This window comes from Musa acuminata, chromosome BXJ1-10 (genome assembly GCF_036884655.1).
Source record: "Musa acuminata AAA Group cultivar baxijiao chromosome BXJ1-10, Cavendish_Baxijiao_AAA, whole genome shotgun sequence".
Classification (NCBI taxonomy): Eukaryota; Viridiplantae; Streptophyta; class Magnoliopsida; order Zingiberales; family Musaceae; genus Musa; species Musa acuminata.
The window spans coordinates 26983993-27004437 of record NC_088336.1 but is presented as its reverse complement, the minus strand read 5'-3'; the positions used below and the strand labels follow the sequence as shown (position 1 = coordinate 27004437).

The 20445-nt window shown below is 41.3% G+C and overlaps 2 protein-coding genes across 2 annotated transcripts; both read left to right on the top strand.

Moving 5' to 3' along the window:
• Positions 1-1173: 1173 nt before the first annotated feature.
• Positions 1174-7575, top strand: LOC135595850 (uncharacterized). Its single transcript, XM_065087277.1, has 7 exons — positions 1174-1936; positions 3200-3238; positions 3373-3443; positions 5364-5428; positions 5534-5623; positions 5733-5825; positions 6872-7575. Exons 1-7 carry the CDS (start codon positions 1530-1532, stop codon positions 7268-7270), a joined length of 1164 nt encoding a protein of 387 aa, XP_064943349.1. The 5' UTR covers positions 1174-1529; the 3' UTR covers positions 7271-7575.
• Positions 7576-17149: 9574 nt separating this feature from the next.
• On the top strand, positions 17150-19456 carry LOC135595848 (type IV inositol polyphosphate 5-phosphatase 9-like). Its single transcript, XM_065087276.1, has 8 exons — positions 17150-17440; positions 17519-17658; positions 17750-17857; positions 17971-18310; positions 18403-18587; positions 18675-18783; positions 18858-19009; positions 19103-19456. Exons 1-8 carry the CDS (start codon positions 17414-17416, stop codon positions 19344-19346), a joined length of 1305 nt encoding a protein of 434 aa, XP_064943348.1. The 5' UTR covers positions 17150-17413; the 3' UTR covers positions 19347-19456.
• The last annotated feature ends 989 nt before the right edge of the window (positions 19457-20445 follow it).

Sequence of the window (20445 nt, the reverse complement as noted above, 5' to 3'; positions counted from 1 at the left end):
TTATCGTTTCCAGACTGCTGTACCACGAGGAATTCAATTCCTCTCTCAACAATTGGCAGATTGACTTTATGAATTCTCGTCCCTCGAGATCAATATCTGTGCCTTTTGGTTGTCGTCGAGGGAACTTAGGCTCTTAATCCGCATGTAATAGACTTGTTCCAGTTTTGTTTATATATATGACAAGATGTAGTGCCTCCATTATTTTGGTTCCTTCTAAATGTTATACTAGATTGACTACCAAAATTACACTCCCATGTCACATGCTCTAGGACAATATCCGTCTAACACATTCTCCCATGGAGGTATGATGTTAAGTGCACATCAGATGCAGCTTGTGTTTCATGTGCATGTCTGACAGAACAACGCCACAAGTGCAAAAACAATGGCTACGAGACGATGCTTTTGGAAACAAAGAAGCATAAAAGGATATATCAAACCACGGTTGCTTAATATAAACATAGACCGGTATGGTCCGTTGAGATAATTTGTTGTCCGTATACCACAGCTTTGCCTTCTCTTCTCCCTTGCCTTGAAAGCTTAAAACTTCGATGCAACATCTCCATTCAAATCATGTAAAAAACATAAAGAGCTTGGAGGCAAAATTGGAATGTGTATCTATCCTTGAAGGGTGACTTGTGACGAAACACCATAAATGCCAACCAAGGGAATATAACTTCTGGCCAAAGGAATGGTGAACGACTTAGAACAAGTTTGGTCTCATATCTAATAAATTCATTAATTTGACTAAAAAATTATGCTTATAATAAACTATTATATTTGTATCCCCAAAATTAATTGGTTATCGGTGGTCGAAGGATTCGTCGAGACAAAGAGGTTACATTGTTTATAACCGTTACGGTATTCACTGTTATATTGGCATGTTCAATAAAAATTATTCGATATATACTGTTTTATATGGTTTATCACAGCCGTTACTTCAAGATTTCTCAACAGAACACACCGACCTACCGGATGACAAGAAATCCCCGGCGCCCATACGCCGCATTAAGCCACACGTCAAGCGAACACGACCTCTACTAGACACGTGGTCCACTAACCGCCACCGGCTCTACGTTCCATCAAACAAAATCAACGCCCTTTCCGGAGCCGAAAAATTCTGCGGCGCCAACATATACTCCTCGAAAAGGTACCTACTCCGATACCTTTCACTTCCCGTCCTGTGGGGCCCGTTCGACCTCTCGCTTTCTGTGGCCTACATTTCATAATGCACGTGCACACGTCGAACCGGCGGTTTTCCTCCACGGCGTTCCTTTGGCTTCGGCGCCGGCGTTAAAAGCGCGACCCGAAGGCGAAGCATCAGCCGACGCCTTCTCCGCATCCCTCGGTCGGTCGTTTCCTTTTGGTGTTGTTTGAACCCCTACAGATTAGAGACCAGCAACTCTCGGTTCGTCTCTCCGATCAAGAAATAAAAGAATTGGAATCTTCTGGGGGATAAAAGCTTCGATTTTTCCACCCCACCCGCTTTGTCATCCCCTACCCTTCTTGTTGTTGATTTCTACGAGGCGCTGATGCTGACATCGGGTGCGAGCGGCCGCGTCACGGCCCTCTTCTCACTCCGCGTCCTCCGGGGGCTCGTTCTCCTCCTCCGGGCCGCCGCCCTCCTCCTCCTCCCCTTCCGATGGCGGCCGAGGTTCGTGCCGGCGGCGGAGCGGTCGGCCCCGACCCCCGCTGACGGGCGCCCGGAGTCCAGCAGCAGGAAGGGCGGGCACAGCGGGATGGTGGTGAGGGTGCCGGCCGCGATGGTGCCGCGGAGGCAGCGGGAACAGGAGGCGGCCGGCAGGCGGGCGCTGGCGATGCGGCTGGTGGTGGAGGCGAGGAAGGAGGGGCAACGGGGGAGGGACTTCTCCATGTTCACGACGACTAGAGGCGACACTCTCTTCACTCAGTCCTGGACGCCTGTAAACAGGGAGACGAGGTAGGGCGTGAGTTCTCAAAGTCCACATGGTCTGGAGGATAAATCTTGTTCTTTTCTAATTTATCTTTTCTGTTTCTTTTCCTTTATGTGGATTTCGTATGTCGTAGAAAATTTAGGTAATCTTGGTCGTCGTGTTCGGATATTGGGCATCTATGCCATTTCTTGTATATTCTTGTTCATGTCTGGGTTAATTTTGGAGGTTGCTTCTTGATTTTAATGAGCTTGCAACATTTCTCTAATTTTTCTTTCCCCAAAAAAAATCTCATGTCGTTGGATTGACAATCTCGGGTCACAAGTCTTGATCATGGGCTGTGAAGATAGGCAGTAACATCGGGAACATTTTTATTTCTTGCATTTCGTTGTTGATTCTTGTGATTCACGCTCCTTGCTTCACCTTGCAGTTATTTTTATTTTCATGGATGAAAAACCATTGATCTGATTGGAATTCCACCCAACTAGGATTGTTTTATAATAGATGCTTCTCTAGCTGCTAATGTACATACACAGTTTAGTGATGCTTCTCTACCCATGCTCTATGTCTAGCTATCAGTGCCAAGAAGATTACATCTCTTCATATCTTCCCATTAGATGCTTGTGAGCCACAACATCATGACTGCACATAGTGTGCCTTAATCAGTAGGATGTCTCCTGAAAACAAAGAAGTGCATACACTTTTATGGATATATAAAACCCATCTTACTTTGAATGCGATGGTCAAGGTTTTTTTGTTTTATTCTTGTTTGGTTTGAGGCAAAAGTCTATTTCAAATCAAATAAGCAACATTTGCATGTTGAAATTGTAGAAAATCTTTTAGTATTTTAGATAAATGTATCTTAAGTTCTTCCATGTTGTCTCGTTTGAATTCCTACAAATGGATCAGTTTGTTGCTTTTCTAGCTGCAATATGTTAATCGTTTCAAAGAGCTTTGTTAATATAGAGCAGGAGAGGTACTGGAGGGTTCAATGGCTTTTGCAATGACTCTAATTTTAACAACTCCAGTTCCATATGACTTCAATGTGTTACCTCTCTTTTGAGCATACTCTTCTTTTTAAGAGTACGAGCTATTCAAGTTAGCTTGTTTAATGTTACCCTTGACATAAAGAGCCTGTTGGAGCCTCATGTTTAATTTAGCTAGGTGATATATTAGACTCATATTTCTGTGGATTTAATGTAAAAAAGCGTTCTCAGTTAATTTCTAGAATTTGACCAAAAGATAGATAACCACTTCTTGTTTTCAAATATTGACTATGTATTGTTATGCAGGGGTGTGGTTGTTCTGTTGCATGGATTGAATGAGCACAGGTATTGTGATAATTCAAAATCCTTTAAGTTGTACTCTTTGTCTTGTTATTTATGATCTTTGTGCGTAAGTGCATTTGTGCATCAACTGTGGTAGAGATGATTATTTAAAAGTGCTGTTGTTATCGATTTTGCAGTGGTAGATATGATCACTTTGCAAAGAAACTCAATGAGAATGGTTTTAAAGCATATGCAATGGATTGGATAGGTAAGTTCTTCCTCCGGGCTCTTCTTCATTGGTGCATTCACCTTGAGGTTGCTTTTGCTATTCATTGTTGTAAATATTACCATGTTTTTGTATAGACTATGTTTCTTGTCGCAAGTTATTTTTGTTGCAAAACTTGACTTTCTTTGCAGTAATGAGATGCTTTTACTTGTCAACAAAATAAATGAATCTTATGGCAATCCTATTTTACTTCTGTTGGCCTCAATTAAATATTAGGAACAAGCTTCTTGAGGGTTGACGTAAGGAGGTCAGATACAATTATTATCACCCTCATTCATTAGTCATGTATGACTGCCTGTCATATGGTCAGCACTGAGAACAGAATCCATCATTGCTAGAATCATCATAATTGGATCTCATAGGCAACTACAGTGTTAAGATAAATGACTGTGACAGATAGGTCCTTGCAATTATCCTAAACCAACTAAAATCAGAGAGGGATCAACAAATATACCTCACTAAAAGATGCATACACCTAGCCTCCACTGATCATACAATTGACAGGAGCCTTGTGCAATGAGTTAGATGCATATGCCTAACCTCCACTGATAATTCAATTAGCAAGACCGTCGTGCAATGAGTTGCTTATGTGGTCATCATAGACTAGTCATCAATGGTCATAGATTTAATGTTTGGCCTTAATCAAGGAAAGTAGGTCTGACGACAGTTCCGAAATCGGCAGTTTCAGTTCCCCCAAACCAGGAACCGGAACCGAACTGACAAGGCTTGATTTTGGAACCAAAACCAAAACCGGCTTTTAAAATATAAAAAAATCATAAATTTATTTTTGAATAATAAAAAATAATTAAAATTAATAAAACCGTTTCCGGTTCCTGAATCGCCGGTTTTGGTTTTCCAAACCTAGGAACCAAAACCAAACCGCCCAGGGTTGGTTCCGGTTAGTTTGGAATTGGCGAACCGCGGAGTCGGTGCGGTTCGAGTTCAAACCGAATCGTGGTCGGGCCTAATGGAAAGGAACCTTGAGAAGTGTTGCTAACAGACCTTTTAGGATCACATGGTAGGATGAATTGCCATCATATGCTATTGGTCTAGTTGAATTGGAACTGGCAAAAATTGTTCTTGATGCAAGAGTAAAGCCATCATGTGGATGGACAGCAAACAGCTTTTCTGTGCCAGGATTATTACTGAATTTGATAGTTATGCCGAGTTTGCTTTGTGAATGATGGAAATAAATTGAAGTGCAAGTCAAACTTCTGCGAAGCATTAATGCAAAATTATGCACAGGCTTGTCAATAAATTTTGGTATTCTACAGTGTTCAATAACTTATCGCTTATTGGATATGGACTTAAAACTGTGTAACATGTACTTTTGATATAATTGCTTAATTTTGTATAATATATAGATGATATGACCTAGATGTGTTAATAAGTTAAAAATCAAATGTTGGTGATAATTCTCTTGTGGATCACATCGGATATGCAGATTGTTCTGATTAGTTTTGTTCATAAATGTTGGTTGTCAGTTAATGACTTCTTGAGTTCTTTGTGCATGTGTATAATCTCACAATAACCTGTTACTAAAAACAGAACATATTTGTTATGTTCTGCACCTTTTGCATGCACTTGGCATTTACTTTAATATGTATTTTAACTAAATATTACAATTCTATCATGGACTTCATTTTCCTCGTACCTTTCTTTATGATGGTTTAACTTTTATATTGATAAGGATAAAAATATTGAGACTGGTAGAAAGAACAAAAATAGTGGTCTCTCTTTCCATTTAGGCTTCTGAAGTTGTACTACCTAATCATAGAGGAATTATGCTATGAATGTACTACCAAAATAGGTACTGCCTCATAATAACAGTTCCCCTGTATAAGTTTTGCCTAATAAAATATTTCTGGTTTGAACCTTGTTTTGTTTTGTTTTTCTCCTCAGGGCATGGGGGAAGTGATGGGTTGCATGGATATGTTCATTCCCTTGATTACGCAGTTAGTGACTTGGTATGATATCTTAACCATGGTGCCATGTCTTCTATATGCAGTTTTGTTTTTCTGTATGATTAGGCAGGCTGACAATTGTTTTTCTTTTTTTTTTGTGGAAAAAAGAAAGCATTTCTAGAGAAGGTTTTGGCTGAGAATCCTGGGATTTCTTGCTTTTGCTATGGACACTCAACTGGTGCAGCTATTGCCCTTAAGGTAAGATGTGTTGAAATGTCAGACATTATTTTGGTGTTGACTATGTGGAAAAATCATCTCATTGACTTAAATGTATTTTGAACTATTCTTTCACCATGAATATTTGAAGGCAGCTTGTGATCCAAAAGTAGAAGGCTGGATTAAAGGTATCCTGTTGACATCACCTGCTGTGCATGTTCAACCATCCCATCCAATTGTAATGGTTAGTATTGTTTTGATCTACCTGCACATTACTAGAAAAAATATTGTCAACTTGATTATATACTACGTGGACACCACATTATATATGTTGGTATTAATGCAGCTACTACCATAGGGTTTCTAGTATTTAGGAAGCCATTGTCAAAGAATCTTTTACTAAGGGCTTACTTTGTGACTCGGTGATTATATCTGATAATGATCATGCTGTAAGAAGTAATCATCTCTGCCCACCTGACTCCAATATCATTTGGGTTTCATGTATTCCTAGAATGTTCACTCTGTTTCTTTCCTAAAATAGGTTACTTTTCTCTAAACTGTCATATAAAACTAGAACAATAAACTTATTTTGTCAATATGAAGAACACATACCAGTTAATATTTGTTTGATGCCATATTTTTTATGACTAATTTCTATTAGTAGCTTTGAAATAAGAAAAGCTGGTTGTGTAGAATGCATTTAGATATGATACTGCTGCAAGTATGTTCAGAGTAAGAGAAAGAAATGGTGCATCAGTCGACAGCCAAAAAATTGAGCTTGTGGCATCCTTACCTTATTAAAAATATGAAACATTGTATGTGGAAACAGTAAGAATCTGGTCAATGACTGTAGGTGTAGATGTAGTATTTCACATAACAAATGCAAGTTTGTGTGCAGAGTCTCAATGAATAATGTTTCTTTAGTATACTTCCAAAAAAACTGTTGTTAGTTTTGTTTGTAGAAGATGATAATATGACCTGGGAAATTATAAGCCATAATTCTTATGTTTTTATTTTGATAATTTCTGTTACCATATAGATCCAGGGAATTCTTATGTGTTTTAAATTGATATTCTGATGCAAATTGGAATTGGTAAGAGATGTTATTTTAGTTATCATATATGACATACATTTAGTCCTAAAGATTATATGGCTACTCATTGTGATGGTACTACCAAAATAAAAATGTCAAGGTCTGATGGTTATCTATTTGCACCTTTTTGTTAGTTTTAAAATTTTGAGATAAGATATGGTGAAGGTCTTTGATCATCGTTACATTACCTGTATCAGGTTCTGGCCCCTGTTTTCTGTCTCGTAGCCCCAAAGTATCAATTCAGTGCTGCTAATGGCGTTTCACCTGTTTCCCGTGACCCTGAGGCCCTCAGGTCCAAATACTCTGATCCATTGGTTTTCACTGGTTCTATTAGAGTTAGGACTGGATGCGAGATCCTACGCTTGTCAACCTACCTACTGCAGAGCCTATACAAAGTTAACATCCCTTTTATGGTTCTCCATGGTACTTCTGACACACTAACCGACCCTGGAGGTTCGCAAAGGTTATTTGATTTGGCTTCCTCTACAGATAAGTCGATCAAACTGTACGACGGGCTCCTACATGACCTTCTAATTGAACCCGAGGGAGATAAGATCATGCAAGACATGATCGATTGGTTGAGCTTCAGAGTTTGATAGTTTGTTCGTGCTCAGACAAGCAGACTCAGATGAGCAGTGCTAAAATGACGATGCGGCGCTAAGTCCTAGCCAATTGTTGTCGAAAAGATAATACTTCAATGCAGCCAGTCGCTAACCAGCTGAAGATTATGATGTTGTCATAGGAGATTGAAAAATCATCTGACGTCCCCTTTCTGGTGTCGATGCATCAGCCAGGATACTAATTATTGTAATGCTATTTCGCCTGGAGCATAGGAGGGATGCCTCGTGATGTATCTTCTTTCATGTAAACAGTTCAAGTCCTTATGATTGGATTAATCTGCTACTCATCTTCATTGTCAATTGTGCTTTGTAAATTATGATTATATATAGTATATATAGTGTGTATATATATATATATATATATATATATATATATATACACACACATATATATATATATACACACACACATATATATATATACATAATATTTATTTATTTATTTATTTATTTGAGAGGGAGACAGGAAGATTAATCCTCGGAGGGTGCCGAGAGGGAGGCCCGATAGAGATAGATATGGGGATAGATGGATATGAAGATGGATTTCTTATAGGAATCGTGACGAATTGTAAGAAGAGGACTCGTTAGCTGTTATAGTGTTGGGATGCTTGTCTCTGGTTGGATTACTAGGATGTGGAGTAGTTTTAGTTACGGAATAGACTTATAATCATAAAATGGGGAACAACTAACCTCTTCTGCGACTATGGATCAGGTGTATCGTAAGAAGCACGGACACGGAACACAACACTAATGTGAATAAGATTTAATTAATATACGTTTTATAGTATTTAGACTTAAATTTTATAAATTTAATAATAAAAAAATAAATATCATCATACAAGTTAAAACAATTAAAAAATCTAAATTTAAGCATCCAAAATAAAAATTTATTATATCAAATAATATGTTTGATAATCTTCGAATATAATTTTTATATGTTTTCTTATGACGTTTGTGGGAAGAAGTCGTTGACGTTCTGGTTAGCCCGATGTGGTTCGGACCCATATGAGGTGCCTTTAAGATGAAAATGTCAAGCTATTGATGTGCCACTTGCATGAAGATCGAGGTCTGAAGATTTTTCCCAACTCGATCTCTTATATGCCCAAGTTAGTAACCTAAGGTAGGTGAGTGTAGGCGTAAGTAGTCAAAAAGTGATTCTCTCTTTCATTGTATTGAGGATGAGTTTTTATACTTGATCGTAAAGGGATAGAATATTCCACGGGGAGACAACCTCTAATTGCTTCCAACAACCTCCCCTTAGCCTTTTATCCATGTGAGCGACAAGGGGAGGGACAGTTTATAACCGTCTATCCTAGACCCTTCTGTACTTGGACAGACAGACGAAGGGTGGCCTTTGTCTTCTCCTTCCATCCTGGATACCACGTTGAAGCCATGTGTCGGGTGATATTGGCTGGTGATTCTCTCTCTATCATTTGTCTCCCATAAGGTGTGCTTTAGGGGCTCTCGCTAGAGGGATCTAAAGTACGATGTCTAATTCAATCAATATGTTAAGCATATATCTTCTCGATTATTCTTCGACTTGGAGCATTAGACGAACACTTATAGGGTCGAGGGGAATCCGATCTATGCCTCGAATTGATGACCTTCATCCCTCGATAAGATGTCGCTCCTCACAAACAGGCAAATCCTCAATAGCAGATCAATCCTTGTCGAAGTGAAATAGACCTTCCTTCAAGCGTGGATGTCGAAAGTAATAGGGATCGGTTCCCCAACCTCCGTAGTTTGACAATGGTGAGAACGGAGGGTTGGGTGCCCGACCTCCATATCTCTGATGGATTTAGGGGTTAGGTTTCCTGACCTCCCTGATTCGATGAGGACCGCAGGTGAGGGGTGCGAGGGCTATTGTCGAGTTTGTCAACTCCATGCTTTAGACAGAGAAGGGAGACAGGTTTTCCTATTGTCATGCCTTAGAGGAGGAGGGGGTCATATTCTGACCTCTACACCTCGAGTGGAAGGGATTGAGATTTCCCAATCTCTATATCTTATATGGAGTTAGGGTTGGGTTTCCTGACCTCCACGCTTTGGGCGAAGGAGGAACTCGACCTCGATGTCTCGAGCGAAGGAGAGACCTGATCTTCACAACTCAAGCGAACGAGGGGATCAAGATTTCCTGACCTCTAGACCTCGAGTGGAGTTAGCGATCGGGTTTCTTGACCTTTATGCCTCGGTTAGAGGAGGGGGCTAGGTTTTTCACCCTCCCTAGCTCAGTGAGGACTATAGCGAGAGGTGCAGGCATTGCTGGTGATAGTCCATTGCCGACCTATCCCTCTTCTTCTACTCGCTGTCAAGGCAAACTATGAGAGAAGCTGAGGCTGATTGTAATCGGTGCAGAGGTGGATTCCTCATTTGCTTGTCCCCATGAGATCCATGTCAAGCAACGGGTTCATAACGGGGATGTTGCAAAGCCCCTCATCATCCACTTGCCCCTCTTCTTCCGCTCACTATGAGGCAAGCTACGAGAGGAGATGAGGTGAGCTATAGGTGATGTAGAGGTGGGCTCCTCCCTTGCTTGTCCCCAAGGGACCCATATCGAGCAACATGTCCACAACAAGGGTGCTACGAAGCACCCAATCACCAACCTACCCCCCTTCTTTCGCTTGACATGAGGCAAGCTACGAGAGGAGCCAAGGTGGGTTACAAGTAGGCTAGAGGTGGGCTCCTTCTCTGCTCATCCCTGAGGGATCTATGTCAAGTAACTGGTCCACGACAGGGATGCTAAGAAGCACTTTGTCATCAACCTACCCCTCTTCTTATACTCACCGTGAGGCGAGCTGCAAGGGATGTAGAGGTGGGCTTCTCCTTTTCTTATCCCTAAGGACCCACATTAGGTAAAGAGTCCACAATGGAGATGCCGCCAAGCCCTCCATTACTAACTTACCCCTCTTCTTACGCTTGCCATGAGGTGAGCAATGAGAGGAGCCAAGACAAGTTGCTGGCAGTGCATAGGTAGACTCCTCTGCTCATCCCCAAGGGACCTAAATTGGCAACAGGTCTATAACGGGGATACTGCCAAGCCCTCCATCAATGACCTGCCCCTCATATCATCGAGGGAACTATGTCATACAACATGTCCATAACAAGGATGCTATGAAGCCCCACATTATTGACTTGCCCCTCTTCATTTGCTCATTATAAGATAGGCTGTGAGAGGAGCTAAGGCAGGCTATAGGTGGTGCAGAGGTGGGCTCCTTTGCTCATTCCAAGAGACCCACATCGGCAAAAAGTCTACAGCGAGGATGCTGCTAAGCCCCTCATCGTTGGCTTGCCCCTCTTCTTTTGCTCGTCATGAGGCGGGCTGTGAGAGGAGCCAAGGTGGGCTATTGGCGGTGTGGAGGTGGGCTCCTCCTTTATTCATCTTGAGGGACCCACATTGACAACATGTCCATACTACCAAGACCCCCATCATCGACTTGCCTATCTTCTTCCGCTTGTCGTGAGGCGAGCTGTGAGAGAAGCTGAGGTGGGTTGCAAGTAATATAAAGGTGGGCTCATCTTCTACTCGTCCTCAAGTGACCGATGTGGGGTAATAGGTCCATAGTGGGAATGCTACAAAGTCCCTCGTCGTTGACCTACCCTTCTTTTTTTTTCTTCTTCTTTTTTTCTTTTTTTTATAGGCCTCTAGGCCAATGGACTACGTTGGATCCTGTGCTACCCACCTCGAGTAAAGGAAGGGTCTATACTCGACCTCCCTACTTCAGACATTCTTTCCCTTATGTCTCTTGCCCATGATGGATTTACTCTCATGTAGGTCAGATTTTTCTTACTCACGTACCTTAAACACATATCATCTTGTGCCTCCCCCATGACATGTTTCTTCTTACGTAGATTAGGTTTTTCTAACTCACATATCTTAAACACATTTGATCTTATGCCTCCCATCATAGTATGTTTTTTATTATGCGAGTTGGGTTTTCTTGACTCATATGTCTTAGGTATATTTTACATTGAGTATCTCATCACAATGAATTTTTTATTATGCAGGTCATGTTTTCCCGACTCATATGCCCATAATATATTTTGTCTTGTGCCTTGTGTCATGATGAGTTTTTTACTATATGGGTAAGGTTTTCTCAACTCATGTGCCTTGGACATATTTTAACTTGTACCTCCCGTCATTCTAGGTTTCTTTTTACATAGGTTAGGTTTTCTCAACTTATACACATTAAGTATATTTTACCTTGTGCCTCCCATTGTAATAAGTTTTTTCTTACATGAGTCAAGTTTTTTTTTACTCATGTGCCTTAGGCACATTTTGTCTTATGCTGTCGCCATGGTGGGTTTCTTTTTACGCAGGTTGGGTTTATCTGACTCATACACCTCGACCATATTTTATCTTATGCCTCTTGTTGTAGCGGATTTCTTATTATGTAGGTTATGTTTTCCTAACTCACGTGTCTTGTTGACGAGGCAAAAGCTCAATGCTCGAGGCATAATCACCCCGACCTGACCTCGAGGGATGCCTCACGGGTGAAACTTTTTTAAGTTCGTAATGTGTTATGTCCTCGATAGTATCACCCTTTCTATTGTTTTGATATGATAGGTTCTAATCACTTATTCGTCGAGAATTTTATCACCATGTGGTAGGTCGAAACCACCACCCTTAGTCTATTTAGTGTGGATCAGCCTATGATCATATTATACACCAAGGGGATGTTCACCACCATGAACTTAGCTATTATTATATTGGAGCAATGCTCGTCTCCAAATGTGATGTGCAGATTCATAGTCCCGAGAGACGTGATAGATTTGCCAATGAACACCATCAGTGAAGAAGTTATAAGGGTAAGGTCATTAGTTAATAACCTAAGATTTCAGAAAGCATCAAAATAAAGGATATCAACAAAGCTATCGATCGTGATCCTATTTAGTCAAGTATTGATCATCCTCACATAAACCCCTAAGACATTATTATTATTTGGATTAAGGTATTCTTTCTCTTTCCTCTTGAAGGTTAACTCTAGATAGTCCTCCATCCTTGGGCGTTTTTCAATGGTAGCTCAAATATAAGCCTTACAACTCAAGGGACTATCTCGCTACACCTCGGGACAGGTCCACCAATGATAACATCAATTTATTTTTCCATCAACCCATAAGGTTGAGGTGAGGGTTCCTAGTGCTTTCGGACGAACTACCTGAGGTGTCCCCGATGTATGAACTTTTCAATATGTTCTTTCAAGTCATGATAATCCTTCATGTCATGATTATAATCCAGCGGAACCGTAGTATTTGGACCTATCTCTTTTTGCTAATGAGGTCTTCATTAGGTGAGGGTCTTTTAATAGATTATTCTCTTTTATCTGTATAAAAAATCAGTTTTAGTCATATTTATGGGGTCAACTCAGAACATGGGCAAAGTAATTATGGTCATTTGTTTCTCTTTCGTCATGGTGAACTTAGGGTCATGGTTGATTATAGCCACTCTTGCTTTGGTCTCTTGTATGACTCCTCACGCTTGCCCAAGGCTATTGCCTCGACGGTGATATATTGATTGGTCTTTTTAAGTGCTTTTAGTATAGCTATTGGTGGTCTCTCTATCAATAACTAGAAGAAATGAGAGGGTTTTAGCCTCATCATGAAGGTATGTCTTTTGAGTGATGGATGGGCATCTAGCACGCTTCGAATCTTACTCGTGAATTGAGTGACAAAGTCTGTGAGAATTTCTTCCTTGCCTTGCTTGAGTCAAATGAGTGTTGCTGCTGAAGGCCACGGGCATATGTTCTCCAAGAAGTGAAGTTTAAACTCCCTTACAAGCTGGGCAAAAGAACCGATGGAAAATGATTTTAGGCAAACATATCATTCTCATGCTAAGCCTTTTAACATAGTCAGGAAAGTGTGACATAACAAGGCATCCGAAGTATTATACAATGATAGTTGAACACAAAAAGTTGCAATGTGCTTCATTGGGTTAGCATTACTACCTAATGCCTCCAAGGACGAGAGATGAAAGTTCACTAGAATTGGTTTCTTCTAGATTTTTTGGATGAACAGCGATCGTCTCGAGGTGGGGTCGACCAGCCCTTACTCTTTTGATTGTTGAAACTCTTGTAACATCTCCTTCAAATGTCGATTCATGTTACAGTAGGATCCGCAAGGAATCCTATGTCAAATCCGTCAACTGAGCCTTAGATTCAAGTAAGATAGAGTAGTAGTGCGATTTGCTGAATTCTACGATTAGGGATCAAAGTGCCCCCTTGGCCGACTGTTCGATAGGTCTTGGGTGCTCTTGGGATGTCAACACCACATCTAAGTCAAGAAACTTCGATAAGTGCTAGTGGAGGTGACAATTGAGTTAGGGACCGTGATTAAGTTGGTGGCATTACATGTTGGGCTAATTAGGGCAAAAGCGAAGCAATGACCTATATCATGCCTATCAACATCTGTACTTACTAAGTGAGATTTAGAAATACCTTGGTAGGGACGAGAATGTGGCTCGGGATCGTCCCTGGAGATGAGAGACCTGGGTCGTTGATTAGGCGCTCATATCACATCAGCGTCTAGGCTGAGGTGGATGGACTTATATGCAAAAATGGTGGTTGCTGCACCACTTAGATGAAAGTACTATAGGCAAGTGGCAAAACCTCTTCTGGTGCCAAAACGTTATGGGAAGAAGTCGTTAATGTCTTGATTTGCCCGACATAGTCCAAATCTATGTGCATAGTATTGCTCAAGGTGCCTTTAAAGTGGAAACGTCGAGCTCTCAAGGTACCACTTGCATGAAGACCGAGGTCGAGAGAGATTTTTGGACCCAATCCTTTTAATACCCAAGTTAGTAATCCGAGGTAAGTGAGTGCAGATACGAGTGATCGAAAAATGATCCTCCCTTTTATTATGTCGAAGATGAACTTTTATACCTACTTGTAAAATGATAAAATATTTCATAGAGAAGTAATCTCTAATTGTCTCTATAACCTTCGCTAAGTCTCTTATTCAACAGATGATAAGGAGAGACAGCTTCTACCCATGTCTTAGACCCTTATCTAATTTGACAATAATCTTTTATGATATTTCTCTTTTACCCTTTTATCCTAAATATCATATAAAAGTTACACGTCCGAGAACTCCTTAACTTACTATTCTCTTCTTACCAACAGCCATCTTCACATTTCTTTTCTTGTAAAACTTATGTTTCTTGGCCATGCGAATATGGTGTTAGATGTGAGTGTTCGACATGTGTTCACGTTTCCAACATATGTCTGACACGGACACGTCCAGCAAAGCACTTGTCCATGCTGCTTCATCATGATGTGTCCCATCTTCTCCGCAAAGGCCGCCTGGATGCAATATGGATGTGAAGGTGCCAAGGTGTCCACACGTCAGACTCGATGAGAGCCGCATATCCTTCCCTAGTTCGTCAGTACTGGACCCTCACCTAATCGTCTTCTCTGCAGCTCGACTTGTTGCATGACTGCATCGCTTAATGTTCTCAGTAGGTGTCAAGTTCGGCTGGCTCACGGTCGGTCACTCATTACCTACTGCATGAGCTGTAACTTTGATTAAGAAGGATTAGTGGCCATTCCTTGATTTAGTTTGAGTCTTAGATAACACAATGACTGACCCATCAATCAACATATCACAAAATAAAATAAAAGCTATATTGTAAAAAATAAATTACTACTTGTCCAACTTGAACTCATAAGCCGCCGACAAGATTAAGTGACTAATTAATTATGTTTATCTTGTTGAGCCAAGTTGATTTATTGAGATCAAAAGTATCTCTTTTTCTTTTAACTCCTTTCACACAAACTTATACCTTTGTCCTCCAAATGGGTTCGTGCAGTGTGACATGTGAATACTAATTACACTGTCAGCTAACTTCACTTACCATCTTATTTATGCATCAGATTGCCGTATTTAATTAAATTCTTCACCAATCATGGTTTAGTTTAGGATAAGAGAAGATCTTGTCATACATCATCATTGGCAACTAGATAGTAGATTAAAGCTAATTATTCTATGTGTCTTGCAGATAACTGGGGGAAGGTGTCCCCCGGAGTGGAAACTTTTAATATCTTTGGTTGCATGAGAGGAAACCCTAAACAACAGCAACTTGTCTCATAAGAAACACAAGAAAAAATATATCTTAATCTATACTCGAAACATTATTGGGATTAAAAAAAGCTAATCCAATGCACTCTCCACTTGGGTCTTTGTATATGAGATCAGAAGGTTGATTGGCTAGCTTGCAAGATATTTTTCTTGATCATGTTTTTACTTGGCCCACAGCTATTGCATTCTGATGGTGACTTCATAGAACATATCCACACAATTGGTGGGTCCAAATTGAAACTTGTGGATCATGTTCAATCTGATCAATACTAAATGTTTGTAGAATTCAATACTTAAATGATCTCCTGTACAGAAGAGTAAATGTTAATAGCTATTGATTGTTTTAGTATTGGAAGATGGGAATCTTTGTGGCAGGAAGAGCTCATACTATGATTAGTACAGAACACATTCACTATAAATCACAAATCAAACAAAAGAATAGCCATTCAGATTGACATGATAATAATGACTAGTTTGAGACTGACGAGCACAGAAAGGTCAGATACATCCACCTACTCTTTTCAAGGGTGCATTCATGTATCATACAGAAAATGCTTATAAGTTTGAAGAGATTAATAATATGACTGCAAGCAGGTCAGAAACCATTGGCTTTGCTGAGGTTTTCAGGAGGTTGGATTTGGAGATGGCCAGGAAGATACACCTGCAGTTTCATACATCTCCATACAGAAGATAAAAAAAGGATCTGGAGATAAACAAGTGGGAGAAGTCAGCTGGAGAAGCTGGCAATTTGGGCTAAAGAAGCTGCTGCTGTGTTATCTACTTGATGGTAGAAGAAGACAACAACAAAGGATGGAACTACGTTGGGTCATGTGTGCTCATCTTAGTCTTCTTGTGATTATTATACTGCCATTAATTTATGGCCTTAACTTCGTTCTGAGGAGGCATTTGATACTTCCTGTTGGGGTTGGCTGCAGGCCAACAGTGTGTTCTTCTGCAGATGATGATTCTCCAATGACAACTAGTCTCTACCACTTGGTTGTGATGTTGGGAAATGGTATTAGATAAGAAACAAGGATCGACTTTGGAGAGTGTCGATGAGACTTCTTTAACTCCAAGAAGTGAAGGATTTGTAAGCTCGGAAGAATAAATTTCTTGGTAGGTGTGTATTTCCCACATTAACTAAATTGCATCTGTTTAAATCTGATCTCATGTTATCTTACTTAACCAAGATATATGTCACATTTATATCCAAATTTTTAACATGTTAATCTTTTGGCTCATAGCATGAGCAGATAGCTAAGATATTGCTTGATTCTTTCCTGCATAAGAAGACACCAAGTTACAACACTTGATATATCCACTATGTAGATCAGGAATCTATAGGAGACATAATCCCAATGGCTGAGGTAAGGAGAGAGATGCTTCTCTGCAATTAAAATTCCACCATTGTCAATGTATGAACTGCAACAAGCATACTCTGCTGCAGAAGCATTGACAATGGGCTTCCATCTTCAACATCCATCCTCTTCTTCCTGGCAGATGATTCTCCTCAATGCACATGCACTCAGAAACTACAGCCAACATAATTTTATCAAGAATGATCAGCTCAAATCAAACTCGGTTATAGAAGACAGTTAAATGGAGGAGAGAACACTGGTGGTTCAGTCATATGTCTCGGATATACAAGTTGGCTCATGGAAAGAAGTTGGAGAGATTTTTTAGGGCAACTTGGAGTAGGCTCTGTTGGCACCAACCCTATGTTCCAATCCTATTGCAGCTTAAAGAACAGCATCATCCGCACCGAATCTTCCATGTCAATGACAGAAAGATCTAAATGGGCTCCAGTAGACTTGTCTCTACGTGACATTAATTCTCACCGGTTGCATTCATTGACATCCAACATGCCACAGGTCAGAAGAGGCTCTCCTTCCTCCTCCCTCTGCAACTTGCCAGAGTCTTTTACCTCTTACCAGGACTTTCTTGGGGTCAGTTGGCTTCCTTCTTGCTTATATATTCCCCCTTCCACCCCTTTGTTTCTCTCTCCTCCTGCACTGAAGCAAACCCTCTCTTCTCTCTCCACCGCTTACCATCATGCAGCAGAAAGAAAAGCAAGGAGATGTAAGCATATGCTGCTTCTCCATTCTTATTCCTCTGTAAATGTTCTCTGCAAGAACTAAAAGGCTAACCTTCATGCAGGTCATGTGGCTTGAATCGGTAGCAAACAAGCTGCTGAGGAAGCCGGTCGGCACCGATGCGTTGCTCGAGGGTGCGACTTTTGATGAGTTCATCAACCCAAATGAACCCCAGAAAGATCAGATAGACACTCGCAAGTACAAGTATGCTCCAAACCTATCATCCCTTGGATTTCTGTCTTACCATTAGAGTTCAGTGTTGACATGGGTGTTCGCTCTCTTCTCCGCCTCTCAGACTATTCGTCAGTACTTGGAATGTTGGTGGCGTCCTCCCATCGGATGATGTGAACTTGGAGGACTGGTTGGATGTAAACAACAAGTACTATGACATTTATGTTCTTGGGTAAATTCATGGACTTCCTCAGCTAAATTGCAAGCTACTGTGAGTTAGAATGACGGAAGCAGATGAACTTGTCTTCCTGCATGAGATTAAAGCTGGCTGCTGCTTTCCCCCAGATTCCAGGAAATCGTCCCGCTCAATGTCAAAAATGTTCTATGCCCAGAAAGGAGAAGAATCCTTGCGAGCTGGAACTCACTCATCGGCAGGACATTGAACAGGTCCTTATCTAACCTGAAGGGCCGAAAAGAAGCCAAGGCAGGGGAGAGGCAGAAGGTGCATCCGGTCAAGGAAGGAAGCTCTGATGAAGGCTCTGCACCAGATTTCCGCTGCATTATAAGCAAGCGGATGGTAGGAGTTCAGGTGTCGGTATGGGTCAGGCATGACCTCCAGTATCACATCCGCCACCCGGGCGTCTCTCGCGTCGGCTGCGGCATCATGGGCTGCCTGGGGAACAAGGTACGTCATGTTACTCTCGATCGAACATGGAAATTCTAGATAGCATTCACGAGGTCTTGAAATCTAGAGATCTGGATTATGTTGGCGTGCAGGGTTCAGTTTCTATCAGATTTTGGTTGCATGAAACCAGCTTCTGCTTCGTATGCTGTCATCTGGCTTCAGGAGGGAAAGAAGGGGATGAGCTGAAAAGGAACTCGGATGCCATGGAGATACTCTCGAGAACCAGCTTCCCTGGAGGTCCTCCTCTTCATCTGCCACAAAAGATTCTAGACCATGAGTAAGTAAACCGACGAGGACAACCTATTTCATGTGCAAATGAAGACTTGGTCAGACTAAACCTGATGTTCTTGTGGGTTCCCTGCAGCCGAGTCGTCTTGCTTGGTGATCTGAACTATAGAATCTCTTTGCCTGAGGCCACAACAAGATCCTTGGTGGAGCAAAAGCGATGGAGCATGTTGTTAGAGAAAGATCAGGTACAAAGGAACGTTACTGCAGAGTTCTTCCGTCTCTGTTGTCATCGAAGTCTCAAAGCTCGCCATGCATGCAGCTCAAAGCAGAGGTCACCGATGGCAGGGTGTTCGAAGATTGGCAGGAAGGTGCCATCGCATTCTGCCCCACGTACAAATACTACCCCAACTCCGACAAATACTATGGATGCATGCAACGCCGGAAAGGCGAGAAAAGGCGAGCTCCGGCATGGTGAGTCACAGCACAACCTCCTTCGGGTCTTCTCCTGATCATGTTGTCGTCATTGCTCAACAAAGCTGCCGTTGGTATTATGACCGCTCGCAGGTGCGACAGAATTCTCTGGCACGGCGAAGGAATGAAGCAAAAGCGCTACGACCGATGCGAGTCGAGACTGTCGGACCACCGGCCGGTGCGAGCAGTCTTTGCCGTTGACGTCGATGTGAGGAGGAGTTGGAACTCGCTAGGAAGCTTCTTCTCGTCGGAAAGATTTCATCTGCCGACAGAGCAAAGCCAATTATTGATGGACGATGAGCACACAAGTGAAGGAAGAACAAGCATCCACATTTAGATCTCACTGTTTGCAGCTGTAGCTACTTCACCTGATGCAACCATACAGCTTGGTCTTGCCAACTTTGCTCGCTGTGGCGCATTATGAGAGACAGCGAGATTTCGGGAGCATCTTTATCTCTTCCTATATATAGATATAGATATAGATATAGATATATATATCTATCATTATTAAGGTTTTTGGTTGTCTGCACATCATATTGTTTTTAATTAAGGAGAGTTCTTTTCTCCTTCCATTTGGGGAGCTGAAATTTATGTGCGTTATGCTGATTCGTGATCATGGTTAATGGTCCGATAGCTTCGAATCAAACTGAAATCGGAACCATATGATTTGGTTCCGGTTCTTTAAAATTGGAATCAAAATCAGAACAGATGAATCTAACCTAGTGAATAATACTTTAGATTTGCTGTTGATATGAACATAAATTATAATAAAAATCAGAATCGGAACTACTAAATCGACCAAGGTTTCGAAACCATGATCACCCACCCCTAGATTTGACATGAATTCGTTGGAACTCGATGCATTCTGCATGCTGTTATCCTCCTCAGTCCCTTTTTCTCGAGTCCGAGAGAGATGTCAGTCCTCATTTGAGGTCTGAGTCACTGACAGCAACCGATCCAAGTGGGAGATGTCTGTCCTCATCCGAGGTCATAGTCATTGACAGCAATGCCAAAACAGGAGTTTGGTAGAGGTTGTGATCATTCTCCCAACGAATGGGTATCCGAGAAGTTGTCTGGATATCTGAAACAGTGAGCCATCTCAATTCTTAGTGATTTGGTCCAACAATCTTCCTAAGGAGTAATCAAGGAAATATTGCACTTCAAATGACTGATACACATATCTGCAGGTTAAATGCATAGATTATAGTCTCTATCAAGAAGCCAACAATTATAACCATAGCAAATTCTAGATTAAATGCATACATCACGCACCTTCCACAATGTCAGACGAGATCTTCTCCTCCATAGGACATTAATTTCGAGAGAGAGAGAGAGAGAGAGAGAGAGAGAGAGAGACAATTGTTCCCGGGAGTTCCGATCTGCTGTCCCAGTCAGACAGGATCCAGTTTTCTACCCACTCAAAGAAGTGCCCAGAC

Excerpts from the sequence above, each read along its gene's own strand:
- LOC135595848 (XM_065087276.1), top strand. The coding sequence starts at position 17,414 with ATGCAGCAGAAAGAAAAGCAAGGAGAT. Across the intron at positions 17,659-17,749 it reads ATAGACACTCGCAAGTACAA|ACTATTCGTCAGTACTTGGA; the intron begins GTATGCTCCAAA and ends TCCGCCTCTCAG. Across the intron at positions 17,858-17,970 it reads TATGACATTTATGTTCTTGG|ATTCCAGGAAATCGTCCCGC; the intron begins GTAAATTCATGG and ends GCTTTCCCCCAG.
- LOC135595850 (XM_065087277.1), top strand. The coding sequence starts at position 1,530 with ATGCTGACATCGGGTGCGAGCGGCCGCGTCACGGCCCTCTTCTCACTC. Across the intron at positions 5,429-5,533 it reads ATTACGCAGTTAGTGACTTG|AAAGCATTTCTAGAGAAGGT; the intron begins GTATGATATCTT and ends TGTGGAAAAAAG. Across the intron at positions 5,826-6,871 it reads CATCCCATCCAATTGTAATG|GTTCTGGCCCCTGTTTTCTG; the intron begins GTTAGTATTGTT and ends TACCTGTATCAG.